General features: G+C 46.3%; 1 protein-coding gene across 1 annotated transcript; it reads left to right on the top strand.

Moving 5' to 3' along the window:
* Positions 1–15,983: 15,983 nt before the first annotated feature.
* THBD (thrombomodulin) lies at positions 15,984–18,410 on the top strand. Its single transcript, XM_012653130.1, has one exon. The coding sequence runs from the start codon at positions 16,082–16,084 to the stop codon at positions 17,987–17,989; it is 1,908 nt and encodes a 635-aa protein (XP_012508584.1). The 5' UTR covers positions 15,984–16,081; the 3' UTR covers positions 17,990–18,410.
* The last annotated feature ends 1,528 nt before the right edge of the window (positions 18,411–19,938 follow it).

The following is a 19,938-nucleotide window of genomic DNA, read 5'->3' on the forward strand; positions in this document are numbered from 1 at the left end:
TGAAGATCAGATGGAGGGTGAGGGGGGAAGGGCTAGGAGTAGATCAAGTCAGAGTGGGGAAATGTGTTTAAGGTCTCCCCATAAGAAGACCATCCTTTGACACCCCTAACCCTAGGATGTAGGTCTTATCATTGTTTTGAGATGGAAAGCTGAGACTTGAGAAGCTTACCTGTTATGGAAGCGAAGCTAAGAGAAGTAATACTTGCGTGAACACATCCTATGGGCCCAGAATTGCCTACTTCACATGTGCTAGGCAACATGGATTGTGCCCATTTTACAACTCGAGAAACTGAGGCTTAAAAATATTTCAGTAGATTGTCTGAGGTCACATAGCAAGCAAGCGATAGAACCAAGCACTAAACTGAAGTCTGTCTGACTCCTCAGAATCTTGCGCTTATTCAAAACATGCCACCCAGAGATGACAGTACTGGACATCGGCCTGCTGGGCTTGGGGCCACAGCCCCTCACAGGGCTCTCCCCATGACTTTCTTTCACTATTTCTCACTTTGACAAGGATGAAATCACTGGTTGGTACAGAAAACCTGCTGCGTTTGCTAGGGCAGCCGTTACATGAATAACCCCATGGTGCCTAAAGCAAAGGCTTCCTGCAGGTGGGGATCACCATGCACCCTTAATAGAGCAGGGAGAGTCCTCCCCACCTTGGGGAAAATGCAGCCCCATGATGGAAAGAGCATGTACTTTGCAAGAAATGTTTTTTTTCTAATATTTTGCTATGAAAATTTTCAAACGCATGGTGAATACCTATGTAGACACCACCTAGATTCTACCTCTAATATGTCACTGGACTTGCTTTATCACATAGATCTGTCCATCTGTCTATCCATCAATACATCTTTTCTTTGATGCATTTCAAAGTAAGCTGCAGACATCAGTGCATATCACCCTAGACATGTCAACCCATGGCATTAACTAGAAGCCAATATTCATTTATAGTTATGTTTTTCTTTTGAAATAAGACTCACATACAATTAAATGTACACATTTAAATGTGCCATTCTGTGAGTTTTGACAAACGCAGACACCTGTGCAATCCAAACCCTTTTCAAGATAAGGACCATGAGCATCACCCCAGGAAGTTCCCTCATCCCCCTTCTCAGTCAATTTTAACCATCTGGCCTCCAGCTAGAGGCAGCCACTGCTCCTATTTTTCCCCCCATCATGAGTTAGTTTAGCCTGTTTAAAAACTTCATATAGTTAGAATCAGACAGAACATACTCTTTTATGTAAAGCTGCTTTCACTCAGCACAATGTGTTTGGGATTTGTCCATGCCGATGTGAGTTCAATCTTTCATTGCTCAGTAGAATTCCACTGTGCAGGTAGATATACACCACCATTCGTCTATCCATTCACCTGCTGACAACACCTAGGTGTTTCCAGTTTGGGACAATTATCACTACAAAGCTTGCTTCTAAGTCTTTCTGAAACCACTTTTCACAGGACTGTGTCAACAGAGCCTTGATACATCTCAGAGGTGGACCCACACACAGTACATCAGACTGCAAAAAGCACACATTTCTTCTGATTTCTTTCTTTGAGCTTAAGTCATTTTATGGGTAGACATGTGGTTATGTGCTGGATGTCAGAGTTACACAGACTTGCAATTGAATCCTGACTTCACCTCTGCCCTATGACCTTGGCTGGGTTAACTTCCCTAGATTTGCTTCCGTCCTCTATAAAATAGGAATGATAAAAATAATTTGATACTTGTTTATTGTGAGGATTCAATGACATAATCCATGCAATGCATTTAATGTGGCACCTGGCAAAAAGTAAGTGATCAGAAATGAAATGGATAAATAAAGAAGGACATACAACAAAGGTCCAATAAATATTAGCCAAAAAATGTAACTACTGGCACCAGGAAACGTGGTGAAGATTCTAGAACTTTCCATCAGAGACATCCCAGTATAATTGCTTGCATGTTTTATGACTCATCTAAAAAAAGTGGTTTTCATATCTTGCTGAAAATAAAGGGAGCTTTCCAAAACACATCCAGTTGTCCAGCACATGGATTATTTTTATCTTTTGTCTTCAAAGAGAACTTTGCTATTTGCCTTGACGGGGGGGAATGGCATGGTTTCGGTTAGCCTGGGAATCAGCATTCCTGCAAAAAGACATGCCAGCATAGATCTCGCTAAAAAGAAGAATTGGAAGAATGAGTCCCATGGCCACTATTGCCAGCAAACTCCATATACGCACCTCATTTTATCAGAAAGTTCAGAGCTTAGGGGCCTACACTGTTGATACAAAACTTCGAGGCGAACGTAAATCCTCATCTAGCTCAGGCTCCACAGGCATTGCACTACCTACCACGCTTTCTTTTCAAGGGATGCAAAATGTGGGTGGCAAAACCTAGAAAACATGTTTCCTTTTAATAACATGATTAATGCTTGCACTGTTATTACCAGGCACCCTGATAAGTGATGTTCCTGATAACAGAAATTGTCTTTTTCTTCCATTAGGTTGTTAAAGCAAATAAAATCCCTCCAAAAATGAAGGATTGTTATTCCCTGTGGTGCTTTCCTGCTTCTAATCATTGCTTTTCACCATAAACATTAAGGTTGACAATATTGCTTTGTGCCCACTCTGAAACTGAAGGAGTAACTGTCAGCTGACTTTTACATTTACCATTTTGGGCTTTAATGGGGCTTAAGATGTATGCTTTGGTGGAAGGTGATGTTTCCATCTTTTCAGTGGTTGTTTTGCTAGAAGGGGTGGCTCTCTCACAAGGAACATTAATTGCTAGGGGGAAGGAATTGAAAGTGACCTATACAGAATCCCTAGTCACTGCGTGGGCCACAAACAGGGGGATCAGACCACCCACACTGATGTTCCTGAGACTCCAGGACCTCTGGAGGAGGCTCGGTATAAACCAAGTCGAAGGGAAGAACACACGCAAGAGTTTTTTCTTTCCATTTTCCTCATTCTCCTATCTCATATTCTATAGCTCATCATGAAAAAAAAAAAAAGAGTGTGAGATATAAATAAACTGATATTTTCAAACTCAGTTTTACAGCCCCGACAATCAACTCAAGAGATTCAGGGTTCTTACAGTTCTTGCTGCTAAATCCAGGTGAGTTTTATTTAAACGACAGAGAACGGATGCTCTACTGTGGTCAGAGGGGTACCAGAAATACAACTGGCCAAGAAATTCTGGATGAAGAGGATAGATTATGTCATCAATGCCCTCCACCCCAGGAATCAGCAGACAGTACAACAGTTTTCAGAGTGAGATGTAAGAAATTTTATGAAACTCAGAAATGGAATTTTTAAGTGGGAACAATAAGTTCAGTTCAGAAAGAGATGAAGGATAGTTTTAACTCATTTCACTTATAAGCCATTTAAGATTTCATAAAATTCAATCCAAATAGTATTATATATTATTTGCCCACGTGCTATACCAGAAATGTTAGGGCAATTATGTCATTCAGGCCAAAGGACTTTTTTTCCCTTGGTTTTATTGTTTAATATTCTATTGTCTTTTGACTCTAGGGCCTCAGTCTGCTTGGCCCAATACAATCACAGAGTACTTAAAGAAATGGGATATTGAGGGAGAAGAGTTACAGAAAGACGTAACAGTGGAAGCAGAGGTCAGAGACAGACAGATTAGAAGATATTAAGTTTGCTCTTGACTTTGAAGATGGAGGTAGGGCCTTAGGGCAAGAAATACAGGTGACCTATGAGAAAGGTAAAGAAAGAATTCTTCCCTAGATTCTTAAGAAGCCCTGTTGACACCTTGATTTTGGACTTTTCATTTCCAGAACTGTAAGATAATACATTTGTGTTGTTTTAAACTACTAATTTATAGTAATTGGCTACAGCAGCAATAGAAAACTCATGAATCAGGACAATGTCTGCAGGACAGTGGCCACAGCGCCCATTCACCAACTTTGTCTGAACAATTCGTGGGACAGAATCACCTTTTGTAGCAAAACAGAGTGACTGGTTAACTGTTGTGGAAACTGCAAGAGGGTTTCGGCCTAGGTCTAGTTGCTCCTTGCACAAAGATCCAATTATTGAGACAATGAGAATTGCCAAAGAAGAAGGAATTTTTAATACAACAGGCATCTTATCAGGGGAGTGTCTGCCTCAAATCCCTGTCTCTGACTAATGGAGGTCATGGGCTTTATAAGGAGGGGCTCCTTGCCTTGGGGCAGGTCGTGGTGTAACTAACAAGGGGCTATCGGAACTGGGGGCAGGTTGTGGGGGGATGGTGAATCTTGGCATCAGGAAGTCTGCCCAGGGGCCTTCAGAATCTCAGCTTTGTCTTGCAAAAAAAATCCACCACTTCTGGGAAACAAAACTCAAAAAGTCAAGTAGTTAGTTTAGAGAGAGAAATATTAAAAACATATAGGAGTCATTGAAATTTGTTCATGAGCTAGTTACATAACTAAAGAAGAAATGGGTTGTTCCTACTTTGGGAGCTATTGAGTTCAGAGTGTGGAAGAATGTCAAGCACAGACTCAGGACTTACTGGAAAAAGCCACAGGATTCCAGCATCCGATGGGGAGTGGTCTCCACCAAGCCCACTCTGAGATCTGTGGTTCTGCCAGGTGGAAGCTTTCTTCCCTTTAACTGAAAGAATAGAACTGCATTTCTCTCTTTGAAGTAAAAAAGGCCATCTTAATCCTCACTTTCCCTTCTACAACTTCTGGTATTTTGCTTCTCCTTTCTCCCCTCTTCCTCCCTAACCTACAGCCTCTCTTTCACCCACCAGAATTGCACCGCAGTGATAAAAACATCCATAATGGGCAAAAACAAGACATGGAGCTCCCCCCACCTCCAATTGACTCTTGTTTTTGAATAAAATGCTTCTTAGTGGTTGGGCTTTGCCCTGCTGTCTCCGTGTCTTCTTTGCATTAGAGGAAGTTTCTATAAGCAAGGTCTGCCTCTTCTGGGATTTTTCATTTCTAATGTGCTTGAGGCAGGAGTTGGAATATGATGGCCTGCAGGCCCAGTCTGGCTCACTGCCAGTTTTTCTATGGCCCGTGAGCTAAAAATGGTTTTTTACACTTTTAAATGGTTGACAAAATCAAAAGAAGAAAATATTTCATGGCATGTAAAAATTATAAAAATTTCAAAGTCTGTAAACAAAGTCTTATTGGAATACAGCCACATTCATTCATGTACATATGGTCTATGGCTGCTTTCCTGCTATAGCAGCAGAGGCCAAATGGCCTGCAAACCCTAAAATATTTATTATCTGTTCTTTTACAGAAAAAGTTTGTTGACCTCTGGTTTAAGGGGTAGGACCTAATGAACTTATAGAGGATACTATCTAATGATGGTATTTGACTAAACATAGTTTAAAGGGTTTAGATCAAATAAAAGGCAATCCAGGAAACCACACTTGAGACTTACACGTTTGTACCAACTAGGCTAGCCTTGGCTGCATGTGACAGCAATCCCATTGTAGCGGTGGAACCGAATGGGGATTTATTATCTCCCCTAATAAGAAGTCCAGAGGGCCACAGTCTGTGGTTGGGGCCATGGATTCTTAATACTTTTAACACCTTGAATTCCTCAGTCTTCCTCCTTTTCATCCTATGGCATGACTTTCAGTCTCATATCGATGCCTTCTGCACTTCCTGTCTTTGTGAAAAAATTATACAAATTCCCTTTATCATGGCCCGAAGCTGGATTTCTACTACCCTATCAGGATAAAGTGTGGGGTACCTGTGCCCCTGCAGGCAGAAACTGGTTTTGGGGTCCAGGGAAGAGTAGGTGGAGCCAGGGTCCAACGTGGAAAGACCAGGAGGGAGAGACGAGGAGACGGAGTGGTGAGGATGTGATCAGAGCCTTGGAGGCCACTCCACTCCTGCCTCACACACAGTGAGCCAGTGGTTCCCAAACCTGTGCATCAGAATCCACTAGAGGGCTTGCTAAAACCCAGATGGTGGGGCCCAACGTCCAGAGTTTCTGATTCAAGAGATCTGGATTGGGGCTCAGGAATCTGCCTTTCTGATACGTTACCAAGTGATGTATGGTGAGTACAGAAAGGAGATGATACAAAGCTGATGCTGGTGGTCTCTGGCTCTCCTTTTCCATGCACCTAGAGGGGAGCTTTGAAACTGTGCTGGATGCTCTCAGTGAGGACATTGAGTTGTCTTGTCAGCTCTTTCCCAGGCACAAGCACTGGAAGGGAATGTGTCTGCGGCAAATCCACAAACATCCCTCCCTCGGGATCTTGTCAACAGGCAGATACTGAAGGTGTGGCGTGGGGTCAGAGATTTTGCATTTCTAATAAGCTTCCAGGTACAGTGAGGCCATTGGTCTGGGACCACATATTGAGGGGCAAGGCAGCAGGGGACTGCCTTGCTTTGTAGATTTCTCCTCTTCCTGAGCCTGCGCTGCAGCAGGGATGTCCTCTTTCCAATGCTAGCTGCCTCTCAGTCTGCTCATGGCAGTGATGCGCCAACATTCTGAGGCAGGGTGTCCACATCTTTATCATTTCTACCAAGCCTGCGGACTGACTCATTTGAATGACATTCTCAACTCTTTGGAAAAGTGCTGGGCCAGAAATGGAAACAGCAGCAGACACTTTCTGGGAAACAGGAAGCCAAATATTTTGTTTTCAATGATTATTTTCCCAGATTCAGAGACTGCTTATTTCCCGATGAAATACAGCTCTTAGATGGCAAGATAAAGTATGAAAATGATGTCCACCCTCAAGAGCACAGGACAATAGTGGAAAAAGCGTCGACCGTAAGAAATTAGAGAGTTATAAAGTGTCTCTGTGGCATGTTTCAAGTTCTGAATTTACTTATTATCAGCTGTTTGTGTTTATCCTGCTTACAGTAGAACCAGCTGGAGTTTTAAGTTTGCACCATTGGTGAAGCTGCCAAAATTATCCTTTGCAGCTGTTGGCTCCGTGGTTCTCCAGGGCCAGCTGGTCAGAGGCAGAAAAGTGACTACTGGTTCCAGGGAGGAAGCATCCTCCCCTGTTGTCCGTATTCCATGTCCTACTGCCCTTCTTTTCTAGAGGGCTCTTTAAGAAATTCTGGAAGGCTCCATCTTGCTGTATGTCCCAAAAGTCCCTTCAAAGGAAAATAAACTCCAAAGAGGAGTTTTTGCTAGTGCCTCTCTGGGGTCTGGCTTCAGAATTACTCTCAATCTGGAAAGCGTTCCCAGCAATTCGAGTGTGGACCCAGAATTTCCCCGTCCTTTCTTCCACTTTTGCGCAGCCCTAGTTGGTGGCTGGCTCTGGGTGGAGGTGAGTGGCATCTGAGGCTCCCCCAGTGGGAAAGCACTCCTTCCCCCTCCCCACAGAGCCAGCTGGAGCCTCAGTCACCCACATGCCTGCAGGTAGAAGTGGAATTCTGAGTAATAAACATCAGCCACCCCTGATCCCAGAGTAAAGCCCTCGTCCCTATGGCTGTTCTCTGTGACATCTTCACTCCCAGAGGGCCCTTCTGCCCAGGTTTAAGATGTCCCCAGCCAGTTTACCCTGCAGGCTTGTTCTCAGCCACCAACAGTCTGCATAGCTGGTCTGCAGTTTTCAGTACTGATGGAGCCAAATATCGATTAACACGTCCGCCTGCACCAGCGTCTGAAAGAACTCTGTTCAAATTTATTTGGTAACAACTTGGCCAGATAATGGAGTTTCAAATATTGAGTGTTCCTATCACTAAGTTTGGGGGAGAATTATTATGCAGTGGTAGGTACCCAGCTGTGCAGGGCTCTGCCAAGACTGCTCTTTTTCAACACGACAAAGGCAGAGGTGAGAGGAGACCAAAGGGCCTGCCGCTGAAATATTTACTCCCTGACACTTTACAGAAAAAATGTGCCAACCCTGCTCTAGGACATCCACAGAATTCCTCTGGATATCTGGGTCTTAATGGGTACTCTTACTGTCTTGCCTTCCATAACTTGAACCAAAAGCCAAAAGATTTAGCAACTCAATAGTACATTGGTAATAATATGTAGTTGAGTTGAGACAGGTCTCTACTACCCGGCCCGGCTGAATCTATATGATAAAAATCTGTCCACTTGTGAAATGTGTGTTTGGGGAAACAATGTCACTGACCTCAGAGGGTATAAAGTCCCAGATCTTCCCAAGTTCACAGGAGTGGCTCTCTTATGAAGCTAATCAAAACCCTTTTATTAAATGCTTGAAAATCAGTGAGCTAAGAGGAAGCCAAAATAGTTTCTGTTTTGCATGAGACTGCAAAAATGAGATTATGTATTACTAACCAAATTACTTTGAATTCACTAGTTTTCAATTGTCAAAAAAAAAAACTTTATCTTTTTTATAAAGGAGCCTTTTACTTATCATGAAATACATGCTTCTTGTAGAAAATATAGAAAATACAGAAGTAAAAATTATTTGTTATGCTTCAACCCAGAGACAATTTTATACACATATACATCACCTATATTACATGTAGTTTTTTTCCTAAATTAGGTGCATCTGTTTCCATTGCCTTCCATCCAGTGGATGCATCAGTTATAATCCATCAAATACATTTATTATGTGAACAAATGTTCAGCTAATTTTCAGAAAACATTAAAAGCAAGCACTCAATATGTGCAGTTAGTTTCATGATGGATATTTTCATTGCTGAATTTCTCACATTTAGTACATTTACAAACATATTAAAATATACTTTTGTGAAATAACATTAAAATATATAGCTCCCCTTCTCTTATTCTCCAAAGTAAGCAAGTTATGTTCTCTACACATGTTCACTTGTCAGACTGAGGTCCTGCATGCATTTGAGCCATGAACTTATCCCATGGGAAACATGTCAGGGCATATTTGACATTTTCAAGCAACACTTTTGGATTTCTTGGCTCCCTTAGGAGGACTTTGTCTTCAAGGACAGTGTTTCTGAGTGTGAGATCATTCCTTTCAAATATGCATTGTATTTTCAATAAAAAACAAAGATTAGGTTATTAAGTGTGAAATGTCCAATTTCCTTAAGTATTAAGTTTGACAGTTGATATCTCTGACATTTCACTTTGACACTTCTTGTTTTATTTTTATTGTGAAGGTACATCCTCAGTCTTTTGAACACATGGTTTGGCTTGTGATTATCTTTCAAATTTTTTTTAAAGTAATTTTTGTGAAATCATGGATAAGTCAAAAATTTGTGTTATTTTCCAATATGAATTCCATCATGGAACCAATGCAGTGCAGACAGCTTGAAATACCAACGAAGTGTTTGGGAAGGACGTAGCTAATGAATGCATAATATGTCAATGGTTTGAGAAGTTCCATTCTGGTAATTTTAATCTTGAAAATGAGCCACATGGGCGATCTGAGACCAACGTGGATAATGATGAGCTGAAAGGTGTAGCGGAAGCAAATCCATCTCAACCTACATGTGAATTAGCAGCAAATTAGCAGTGTCAAATTAGTTTGACATTACTATTTCAACAATATTGGACCATTTGAAACAAATAAGAAAGGTAAAGAAGCTGGATAGCTGGGATCCACATGAATAAATGAGTGTCAGAAGAGAAATAGTCTCAAAGCTTTCCTTTCTTTGCTGTCATAACATAAAAGCGAACCATTTCTACACAGTATTGTTACGTGTGATGAAAAACGGATTCAGAGTTTATATATATATATATAAAATGTGAGCTAAAGGCCACTCTACTTCACGTAGATATCCAGCTGTCCCAGCATCATTTGTTGAAGAGACTATTCTTTCAATTGTCTTGGCACCCTTGTGGAAATCAATTGACTATAAATATGAGGGCTATTCTTAGATTCTCAGATCTATTCCATTGATTTATATCTATCTTTTTCCCAGTACTATATTGTTTTGATTAGTGTACCTTTGTAGTAAGTTTTGAAATCAGGAAGTATGAGTCTTCCAACTTTGTTCTTCTTTTCCAAGATTGTTATCACTTTTTGGAGTCCTTTGAACTTCCATGTGAATTCTAGGATCAATGTGTAAATTTCTGCAAGGAAATCAGTTGATATTTTAATGGGGATTGAATTGAACTGTACATTAATTTAGGGAGTATTGCCACTTTAGCCACATTAAGTGTTTCAATCCATGAACATAGGATGTCTTCCCATTTATTTAGGTTTTTGAAATTTCCTTCGACAAAGTTTTGTAGTTTTCAGAGTATACACTTTGTTTTGTACTTCTTTTGATAAATTTATTCCCAAGTACTTTATTCTTTTTGATGTTGTTATAAATGGAATTATTTTCTTAACTTTATTTTCATTTTGTGGATTTGTTACTGCATAGAAATACAATGGATTTTTGCATATTGCTCTTATATCCTGCATCTGCTGAACAAATTTATCAGTTCTTATAGTTTTTAAATGTTTTCCTTAGGATTTTCAATATATAAACATGATAATATAATCTACAAATAGAGTTTTATTTATTCCTTTCCAATCTGGATTTTTAAATTTCCTTTTCATGCCTAACTGCTTTGGCTAGACTCTCCAGTATAATACTGATTAGAAGGAGAAAGAGCACATATCCTTGTTTTGTTCCTGATCTTAGGGGGAAAGCTATCATTGTTTCACCATCAAGTGTGATCTTAGCCCTAGGTTTTTTGGTAGATGTAACATATTTTCTTTTACAAAGAATAGACCAACAAAGGATTGTCCATTTTTAACTTTGTTTCTTGAAGAAAGCCTGGGTAAGAACCAAAGTTTAGTAAAATATTTGTTATGCTATACTGACATGCAGTTGTTTGTTGGATAACTTTTGCTCAACAGGCGTTTATTTTTCCACCCTTGGATTTATATTGCTGCATAGCGACAGAGACTTAATTTTTATTTTGGAGCTTGAGTATTGTTATGTCTTTTATATATGGCTCAGGTATGTATGGGGTCAGCACAATGTCACTGGGGCCCCCTTCTGTTTGTAGACTCCTCTTCATCTCTGTTTTAACGACATTCACACAAGTTTGCTTTCAATAAAAATGGAAGTCTGTTCACTGCCCAGGTAGTTGGTCCAGACTTCTCCACAGACATCAAACAGAAACTCCCATCTGAAAAGCCAGACTTCCCGGAAGGATACGAGTGAACATAGGAGCCTTTGATAAAGCTTTTTTTTAACCAGTAGTAGCAACTGTATTTGTTGAATAGCTGCTCTGTTCCAAGAAAGGTAATAGTTACTGCACATAAAATTTATGTTTAATTTTTACAATAATCCTGTAAGTTAGATATTACATCCAGGTTTGAGGAGAGAAAGCCAGAGATTTTAGTAACTTAACCAAATTAACTGATATGTGGCAAAATTGGTGCTCAGACATACTCCGTGTTATATTTCTTTCATCCTAACACGGGCTGTTAGGTGAATCTTAGTTTCCCCCCTTACTAGCTGTGTGACTTTGGGGAGTCACTTATTGTCTCTGGCCTTCAGTGTCCACATCTGGGGAAACGAAAAAAGTAACAATGTATGTCTCCAAGACAGACTGGAAGCCTGAGACAGGACGTGCTTTTCTGGATATCTGCAATCTGCAATTCCTTCCCTGTGCCTCCTTTGGTCTTTGATTTTTTTCACGATCGCTTATTGTTATTATTGATAAAAAATGCTTAGCTTAGCTGGACTTAATTTAATCCAACAAACATTTAGTGAGTCTCTACCACGGACAAGGAACAGTGCTGGATGCTGAATACAATCAGTGGCTAAATCCAAATTCTAGGGACTCTGAGTGTTTCCTTTTTTGCTAAAATTTGTTGAGAGTTGACTGTGGCTCAACAGTTCTAAATACTTTACGTGCGTAAACCATTTAATTCTCACCATAATACTCTCAAGAAGGGATTGTTATGAGTCCTATTACACGGTGGAGGAAACTGAGGCACAGAGAGGCTGGGTTACATGACAAATCTTCAAACAAACAAAGAAAAAACTTGTAAATGATGGTGCTGGGACTCAAATCCAGTCAAGTTGACTCCAAAGCCTATGCTCTTAATTGACCCTGGGGCTATGAGGTCCCCTGTCCTTGTCTTTGCTGGTAGTTAAATGAGAAAATCCCCCAGGAGAGGGCACAAAGAAACATTCACAATATGTGCTCAAATAAGTCCTGGCACTGTCTAAGACAAGCATGCTGTTAGTTGTATGGGGATACAAAGTTGTATAAGAACTATGCTCCACTCAGGGGAAGCTAGATTGTAAGTGTAGAAAGAGTGTGGCATGCACGTGATTACTTACAAAGCAGGGAAGGAGTGGTGAGTACTGAAGACCAAGACAATTGTCTCAGCTGAGAGAAAGTCCTGCCAATAGAAGTCCACAGAGAGATCACTTCTGGTTTGGTTACTCAGAAACACTTGCTGATGGGACAGCTTGTCAAGTGGGACTTAAAAGAAGGCAAAGATTTCAGTAGTAGGTGGTGATGGGGGCTAACAAAAGCATGTTCCTGGAAGAGAAAGAGACAATGAGCCACAGAATGGAGGTGAGATGGGATGGGGCATTTCTCTGGGAGTGACCAGGAACCTCTCTTGCTGGGATGTTTTGGCGTGAAGGGGACTGTAGGACACTGGTCATTGAACTCTTGTGAGGGAGAAGGTGTACAGGCTCTCAGTCTAAATTCCAGTGCAGCCCCTTGAGTGCATATTTCCTCATCTGTCACCACAGAGAAGAGGCACAACCATGAGCATGGGGGAGGAGAATGGAAAGGAGCTTGGGCTTCCCTCAGCAGGTGGTGGGCAGCACAGAAGGGGTGTGAGGATCCAGGTGGCATCAGCAGGTGTAAAGTGCTGGAGAGAAAAGCAAGGAAGAGAGTTGGGGACCCAACTCCACAAAAATTGATAAGGCAGGAGCAGTGATGAGAAAGAAGGACAAGATAGAAAAACCAGTGAAATCTGAGGCAGAGGATGATGGAAGACAGAAAGTCGAAGACAAATGCATAGTTTCAAACCTGGGTGGATCAACTATTGATTCAGGGAAAGACTGGGTTAGAGGCTCTCTTTAGGACATCCATTCCCCGGTCTCCTCTGACATCCATATCATTGCAAGGAGCATTAGTGAGTTCAAAAAAGGTGAATTGTGAAAAGATGGTGAAGACCATGAGCAGAGCCTTGGGAGCTGGCCACCCTGGTGGGTTGAGTGGGAGGGCCTGAGGGGTCACCCAAGGCCCATAGGAGGGGAGAGGAAGGAGGACATGTGTCTCAAAAGTCACTGGAGGAAGAGCCTTGAGAATGACGAGGCATTGGGAATGCAAATGACACATGACATCTAGAAGGACTGAAAACAAGTTTTTGGCATCAGTATTTAGGACATGATGGGTGTTCTTTCAGGTGACTGTTTCAGCAGTAAAGCAAGTCTTGGCTGGTGGTCCACAATGAGGGTGGTGGGATAAGGGTCTGGGCCAAGAAGAGGGAGGTGGATGTGTCATCCACATAGAGACAGAGGGAGTGTCCTGTCCTGGGTGCACAGGAGGTACAGAAACAAAGATGGCATGGGGCTTGAACAGAGGCCTTGGTACCTTCAGTCATCAGAGGCAGTTTAAAACATGCAAAATAGTCTCCAAAGTGCTGGCTGGAGAGGAAAATGAATTGGCAGAGAGCAAGCCTGGGAGGCAAAGGTGATGCGTGCTGAGGGCCAGGGGTAAAGCCCTAGTTGGGGGGGAGGGGGGAAGAAAGCCAAATGGATCATGGCCACCCATTCTTCTGTAGGGTGGCCCTGAGACAGCGTCTCTTCCCATGGGACAATGCTCTACTTCCTTTTGTCATTGCTCTAGTTTTTTTTAAATATAGAAACATCCAATACCTCCTCATATAGAGTTGGGCCAAGTTTCAAAGGCATCATTGAGTTTTCAGTGGACTCAGTTATCAGGGCTGTTCTCACACTTTCCTTTTTTTTTTTTATTTTTCTTTTTCTTTGCAAGAATCAGTAATGGGTTCAAGGAGACCTGAATAGGATGCCCAACCAAAGATGGTGGTGCTGAATCAGCTAGAATCCATCCAAGAGTCCAACAAACCTGGTGTGGGGCAACCCTGGATCCTTAAATGATTCTCAGCCCCTTTTAGGGGAGGCAGGCTCAGAAAGGCCCCGCCCAGGAGGTCCCTCCCATTCAAAGGGCCCCGCCCCTTGTTTCCTGCTTTGCTTTTGTTACAGGGTTGAAATCCTTAGTAATTGAACAAGAGACTCCACATTTTTACTTTGCACTGGGCTCTGCTGATGAGTAGCTGGTCCTGTCCCCTCTCTTGTCTCATCCACCTGGGAATTTTTCCCACTTTCCGAACCTTTTAGTAGTGCTCCAAAGGGATTCCTGCCCATATCTGAAGCCTCTCCACTTCCATGGCCGCACCCTAGGCATCCCTGCTTTGGAGGCCGGTGTGGGCAGGCTGTGTGCAGAGTCATGACCCTGACTCAGCCCAGGCAGCCAGTGGCTGCCCTGCTCCCATTCGGGACAGCCCGACTTTGCAATCTGGTTCTCTTCTCTTCCTCCTCCCAGAGGGTCCGCGTTGGGGAGATGCAGCTGGGTCCATTCCAAGGAGCTCCACACCTCAGGGTCAAGGGAGCTGGGGCAGCTTTCTCACCCGTGAGCCCAGCTCTGCGGGTCCCAGCTGTGACTCTCCGCCCCCGGGCGTTGGGGCGTGTAGGTAGGGACAGTCCTACCAGCTCCCTTTCCCTTTCAGAGTGTCCACGCCCACCCCCCTGGACACTGTGGGTCAGTCCAGTCCAGTCCGGCCCACTGGTGTTTTTCGCACGAGAGGACGCCACGCTCTCCTGTTCTCCTGTAAAGTTTGGGCTCTACTGGACCAGGGAGGCTAGAGGTGTAAGCCCTGGAATCCACGCGGAGCTTCTGTGCAGCGGAGTTTCCTACCCTCGAGCTAGGTCTCTTCGTTCCCCACACTCTTAACCCTTTTCAGCCCAAGTTCTCCAGCTTCTTTGGCTTTGTTTAGAGCTCAACAGCGCCGCCTCCCGGTGCTTGGCTGTGAGCGCCCGCAGAGGACGACGGCAAAGGGTGTTTTTAAACAAAGTTTGCCTCTCTGGGTTAGGTTTTGGACCCACCCCTCTGCATTCTTGGTAAGTGAACAAGCGGATAAGGTCGAAAGTGACAGATTCCCATCTCCTCCTCCCAGCTCTCCCCACCCTACCATCCACAGGACAGTTCCTCTTCAATGTCCTTTGCTGAATAAGTGGCATTTATATGCACCTCTGTATCAATTCGGCCCCTGGACAGACCTTGGTCCCTTAACAGACCTTGGTGGGATCCACTTGGAGCTTGCAGCGCCTCCTCGGGGGCTGCCTGCGAACTCCGTTGGGGGTGTCCCCCTGTGACCCAGACGACAACACAACAGGCTGAAGCGCTCCCCCACACGCCCGCCCCTACGGGCCTGCGCAGCAATTCACCTGCCACGGCTTCTTAAGGGTGAGAGGAGCTCAGAGCCCCCTGCGAATTTCCCACGCGACGACATGGGGTCTGGCTTTGGCAGTGCTCGCCCAGGAACTCACAGGTCCATAGCCAGCCACGGGGAGGAGGGGCGCTGGTGTTAGGCCAGTCCTCTTGGCTTTGACCGTCGCCCCGGTCACACCCACTGTCCTCCGGGGACAAGCGCTCCCCTGGTCTCCTGAGCCAGGTGCCCTGGCTCCAGGGCGGGACCCACCTCTGTCTTTGTGGAAGTCCACGTACGAGGCGGCCCCTCCCAAAGTCCTCTTTGTGCGGAGCACCTCCTCCCAGAGTGCTGAGCACTATCTCCCCCACGTCCCATTCAAAGCCCTCTTCTCTTCGCCCGGGTCTCCAGTTCCCAGGGCTCTGCAATCCAGGCTTTCCTTGAAATCGGTGGTAACATTTATGGTGGGGGCGGGGCGGGGCGGGCAGGAGTAAAAGATTAAGGAGGGGCTGCACCAGTGGGGTCCGGAATGGTGGGGGCGGGGACTGTCGCCTTGCTACGAGGGTGCTGTCTTCCGTGGCGCCTGAGACTGCCGGCCCCGCCCGGGAACCTCCCCGTGCCCGGCCGGGTTTACTCATCCCCGCGAGGTGATCCCAGGCTCGAGGGCGGGCGCATGGCGTCCGGAGAACCCAGTAATCCGAGAATGCGGCATCGGCCCTTCCCACCAGGCACTTCCTTCCTTTTCCCGAACGTCCAGGGAGGGAGGGCCGCGCACTTATAAACTCGAGCCCCGGCCGAACGGCATGTCAGAGGCTGCCTCGCTGGGGCCGCGCGCCATGGCCAGAGGCGTCTGGGCTGGGACGGACACAAGCGACTGTCACCAGCGGCATCCTGCGCCCCTCTGCTCCGGCCAGGCCCTGTCGCAGCGCCCGTGCTTTCCCCGGCGCCTGCACCCGGCGCACCTGGGCAACATGCTCGGGGTCCTGCTCCTTGGCTTGCTGGCCCCAGCCGGCCTGGGGCTCCCGACACCCGCAGAACCGCAACCCCGCGGCAGCCAGTGCGTCGAGCACGACTGCTTCGCGCTTTTCCGGCGTCCTGCGACCTTCCTCGCTGCTAGCCAGATCTGCGAGCGCCTCCAGGGCCACCTGATGACCGTGCGCTCCACAGTGGCTGCCGAAGTCATCTCCTTGCTGCTGAGTGGCGACGGCGCTGATGGCCCGCGCCTCTGGATCGGCCTGCAGCTCCCACCTGGCTGCAGCGACCCCAGGCATCTCGGGGTCCTGCGCGGCTTCCAGTGGGTAACGGGGGACAATGGCACCAGCTACAGCAGGTGGGCGCGGCTCGACCGCTATGGGGCGCCCCTCTGCGGTCCTCTGTGCGTCACTGTCTCCGCGGCTGGGGCCCCGGCACCGAGCGAGCCGGCCTGGGAGGAGCAGCAGTGCGAAGCCGAGGCCGATGGCTTCCTCTGCGAGTTCCACTTCCCAGCTTCCTGCAGGCCCCTGGCGGTGGAGCTCGGCGCCCTGGTGGCTGCCAACGTCTCGATTACCTACAGCACCCCGTTCGCGGCCCGCGGCGCGGACTTCCAGGCGCTGCCGGTGGGCAGCTCCGCCGCGGTGGCGCCCCTTGGCTTGGAGCTGATGTGCGCTGCGTCGCCCGGAGCTGCCGAGGCGCGCTGGGGCCGGGAGGCGCCGGGCGCCTGGCACTGCAGCGTGGAGAACGGCGGCTGCGAGCACGCGTGCAATGGGATCGCAGGGGCGCCCCGCTGCCTCTGCCCGGCTGACGCCGCCCTGCAGGCGGACGGGCGCTCCTGCGCCGCACCTGCTGAGCAGTCTTGCGACGACCTCTGTGAGCACTTGTGCTTCCGCAACCCCGATGTGCCAGGCTCCTACTCATGCATGTGTGAGACCGGCTACCAGCTGGCGGCCGACCATCACCGGTGCGAGGACGTGGACGACTGTTTGCTGGACGACAGTCCTTGCCCGCAGCGTTGTGTCAACACGCAGGGTGGCTTTGAATGCCACTGCTATCCCGGCTACGAACTGGTGGACGGCGAGTGCGTGGAGCCCGTGGACCCGTGCTTCGGAGCTAACTGCGAGTACCAGTGCCAGCCCGTGGGCCAGACTAACTACACCTGCGTCTGCGCCGAGGGATTCGTGCCCAAGCCACAGGAGCCTCACAGGTGCCAGATGTTCTGCAATCAGACTGCATGTCCGGCCGACTGCGACCCCAACACCCCGGCTAGCTGCAGGTGCCCCGACGGTTACATCCTGGACGAGGGTTTCATGTGCACGGACATCGACGAGTGCGACAATGACTACTGCCCCGGCGAGTGCCGCAACCTTCCTGGCAGCTACGAGTGTATTTGTGGGCCCGACTCGGCCCTGGCTGGTCAGGTCAGCACCAACTGCAACCCGGTCAAGGTGAGTGACGACGAAGGCGGCGGCTCTGGGGAGCCCCCCGCTAGCCCGACGCCCAGCTCGACGCCCAGCTCCACCTCAGGTCCCCCGTCGGCGGGGCAGATGCATTCAGGTGTGCTCATGGGCATCTCCATCGCCAGCCTGTCCCTGGTGGTGGCGCTTTTGGCACTCCTGTGTCACCTGCGCAAGAAGCAGGGCACCGGGCGAGCCAAGATGGAGTACAAGCCTGCCGCCCCCGCCAAGGAGATGGTGTTACAGCATGTGCGGACCGAGCGGACGCCGCAGAGACTCTGAGGGGCCCCCTCCCTCCCCCAGCCGGCATCGATGTTGTCCTTCCCTCCCTCCTGTGCCCGCCGGGCCCCAGCTTTACTCCCTGTCTACCCAAAAGCACTTTAGATGGCGTTAGAGCTGGAGAAGACCCTCCTCCATCCTCCCCAAGCTGTTTTCGCTGATTTCCATGCCTCGCTGGGGAGGAGGCGTTGGGAAGGGGGTTGAGAAGCCCCAGCCTCTTCCAGGACGTCACCGGACAACCGGGCAGAAATGGCGATTTTACAGTGAAGACACAGACTGCGTAGTGTACCCGTCCTCATCACAGGACGCAGGAGGGGTGAGCGTTTTTTTGTAGGCAGCCTTTTGGGCAGACCTTGACCCAATGGGCTAGTGATGGCCAAGATATTTATTTTTTTAAGTATTTAGGAATTTTTTCCTTTGCTCCCTCTCCCCATTTTTTCCCACTTTATACACACTCCCCCTTCCCCTCTGTAGAGATACACACACTCCCCCTTGACCTGTGGCTGTTAAATTACCTTGGTGAATTTCTTCCCCCCACCCCCAGCCCTCTAAAATTTATGAAACAAGCCCTATTTCTCCCCTCATTCCTCCCAGTTTTCTCCTCCCAGGAACTGTACCCACTCACCTAAGACACTTAACTTGTGCCTGGCCCTACTTCTTTTCCCCTTAGCTGTCTGCCCAGGCAGAACTTCTGTGTGAAACACAAACAAAAACACTAAAAATGAAAGTAGTTGGTCATTTGCTCTTTCACCAGATTTGCTAACTTATCCTGCAATTTCAGGTTGCTAGAGCAAAATAATTTTATGAAAGTTTAAGATGTAAAAGGTATTAATTAAATTAATGTTGCTGGACTATCATAGAAATTAAACCCAAGGAGTTTTTTATTTTTATTTTATAAACAGTGAGCCTGAGTTTTGTTGTTGTTGTGTTGTTGTTGTTGTTTTTAGTTGGACTGAAAAATAGTAATAGTTGTTAAGCTTCTTATGCAGTTTCCTTTTTTATTATTATTATTCCTTATTTTTGACAGTGTTAAAAATGTTCAGATGGTTGCTCTAGATTGAAATAAGAGAGAAACACCTCCTAGGAGACAGTTTAAGAACATTTGAGCTGCGTGATTCATGCCAATTATCTGTTGACTTGCACTGTTCTTGTCACTTTGTAGACCAAAATAAAACCAGCTTTACTGGTTTTGTGGAATTGGGAGCTGGGGAATGCAGCCTGGAGGAGGCCCCATTAGGGCCACCTTAATCAGGTCCTTGGAGAATTTCTCCCATTTCAGAGTGGGCTTCAAGCCCTGCAATTGGAATGTGGTCCCTAAATAAGAATTGGAAGCTGCCCAGGAGAGCTGGTTAGAAATGCAGGATCCTAAGTTCCACCCCACCTAATTCATGAGAATCTATATTTTAACAAGATCTGCAGGGGGCTTGTCTGCCCAGTAATTTGAGGACAACTGTTCCAGACTGCTTCCAATTTTCTGGAATACATTAAATATGAATCAGTAATAAGTAGCAGGCCAAGTCAGGCCCTTTATTTTCAAGAAACTGAGGAATTTTCACTGTACAGCTTTGCTTTCTGGTAGAAAAGAAAGTACACTGCTACACAAGGTCCAGAATATCTTCGGTTCAACTAAGCTAGGCATGAAATTATACTTCAGTGTATGGAAAAAATGTATCATACAAATGTATCTTTTGTAAGGCAAAGATTTTCCTCTATTATTTTGTAAACTCAACATATTTGTACATAGTTATTTATTTATTGGAGATAAACTAGAACACAGGCAAAACCCTTGCTTATGATGTCACTTGTACGAAATAAACAAATTTCAGTATGCTCTTGGGTGTGTGTCGGTTCGCCTTTCCTCCCCAGGTCCCTCATTCAATGACATTAAATGGGGCTCACAAACCATGCAAATGCCAGGAGATGCATTAAAGGCTGCTCTGCCCCCAACTTGT

This window comes from Propithecus coquereli, unplaced genomic scaffold, assembly GCF_000956105.1.
Source record: "Propithecus coquereli isolate 6110/MARCELLA unplaced genomic scaffold, Pcoq_1.0 Scaffold411, whole genome shotgun sequence".
Taxonomy (NCBI): Eukaryota; Metazoa; Chordata; class Mammalia; order Primates; family Indriidae; genus Propithecus; species Propithecus coquereli.

Coding starts and splice junctions, on each gene's coding strand:
- THBD (XM_012653130.1), top strand. CDS start 16,082: ATGTCAGAGGCTGCCTCGCTGGGGCCGCGCGCCATGGCCAGAGGCGTC.